This window comes from Octopus sinensis, linkage group LG3 (assembly GCF_006345805.1).
Source record: "Octopus sinensis linkage group LG3, ASM634580v1, whole genome shotgun sequence".
In the NCBI taxonomy this organism is placed as follows: domain Eukaryota; kingdom Metazoa; phylum Mollusca; class Cephalopoda; order Octopoda; family Octopodidae; genus Octopus; species Octopus sinensis.
The window spans coordinates 143,799,925-143,801,265 of record NC_042999.1 but is presented as its reverse complement, the minus strand read 5'-3'; the positions used below and the strand labels follow the sequence as shown (position 1 = coordinate 143,801,265).

The 1,341-nt window shown below is 51.6% G+C and overlaps 1 protein-coding gene across 1 annotated transcript; it reads left to right on the top strand.

The window, feature by feature from the left end:
• Positions 1-237: 237 nt before the first annotated feature.
• LOC115209553 (craniofacial development protein 2-like) lies at positions 238-1,023 on the top strand. The gene has a single exon (XM_029777988.1). The coding sequence runs from the start codon at positions 238-240 to the stop codon at positions 1,021-1,023; it is 786 nt and encodes a 261-aa protein (XP_029633848.1).
• Positions 1,024-1,341: the final 318 nt, after the last annotated feature.

Sequence of the window (1,341 nt, the reverse complement as noted above, 5' to 3'; positions counted from 1 at the left end):
TCAGGTCGCTCTAGAGTGCTACTGGTAACATGTAATCCAATACACCTGTTGCATGGTCGGGACGTCGGCGACTAAACTGACAACCCCACCAGGTTCGCTTGGTGAGGAGCGTGCTGTTGGACTCCCTGTGGGATGGAAAAATAAGACCCAACAAAGGGCGGATGAACTCCTGAAGAGTCAACGGCCATCCAACAAAATACCGGCCTGCCCGCCCAGCTGGTGGGATGGCGTCATCTTATGGCTAAAACAGCACGAAGAACGAAGAGAAAGGGAAAAGGGCCTCAGTACCCTGCACGTCAATCGGGCCACTCCATGACGGCGGAGTGCAACTCGAGCGACGAGAGGCTGCTAAGAATCACAGGTTCCCGAAAGCCGTCATGGAACAGGACTAAACTTGCCATATGCACCTACAACTGCAGGTCTATGGCAGGGTGGCAAGAACTGAACCACCTAATGGAGGAGAGGAAGAAGATCAGGTGCAACGTGTTAGGGCTGTGCGAGACGCGCTGGAAGAAGGAAGCGAGTATACGATGGCAAGATGGATGTATTGTGAGATTAGGAAGAGCAGAAGGTACTAGATCGGTCGGAGGTATCGGATTCATCGTAAGTAAGGAATGGGCTTCGAGGGTCGCTTCTTGCCACTTCATATCATCACGGATTGTTGTACTAAATGTGAACCTCTCAGGGAAGGCCACCCTCAAGATTGTCCAGACCTATGCTCCCACAAGCGCCAGCGACGACGACGAGGTGGAAGAATTCTATCGACAACTAGACAAAGGGCTGGCTATGAAGTCCACTTACACTGTCGTGATGGGAGACTTCAACGCAAAGGTTGGACATGGACGACAAGGAGAGGAGTACGTCGGGAGATTTGGCATGAGAGAGAGAAACGAGAGAGGAGAACGTTTGGCTACCATGGCAGAGGCGAGGCAGCTCTACATCGGAAACAGCCTATTCAGGAAGAGGGAGAGGAAGAGATGGACTTGGATATCGCCGAAGCGAGATCGACTACATCCTGGTTGATAAGCGACGCATATTGCATGAAGTCTCCGTCGTGACGCCATTCAACACCGGCAGCGATCATCGTCTGGTAAGGGCGAGGGTCGTCATCGACGAGAAGAGGGAGAAGATGGCGTTATATTTGGCGTCGAAGGGAAAACGTGTCCGAGTCTACAACGAGGCAAAGCTGCAGGAAGCCATCATGCAGGAAGACTGGTGCCAAGGAGACGACATAGACGATGACTATAACTCACTGATAGGGAAACTGAAGGAGTGTTTAAAGAAGGCTAAGGGTGTATGCCCAAGAGAAAAGAAGGGAAGAATCTCGGAAGAAACTACGAA

What these genes read in the sequence shown, in the direction of transcription:
- LOC115209553 (XM_029777988.1), top strand. Translation starts at nt 238, where the DNA reads ATGGCTAAAACAGCACGAAGAACGAAGAGAAAGGGAAAAGGGCCTCAG.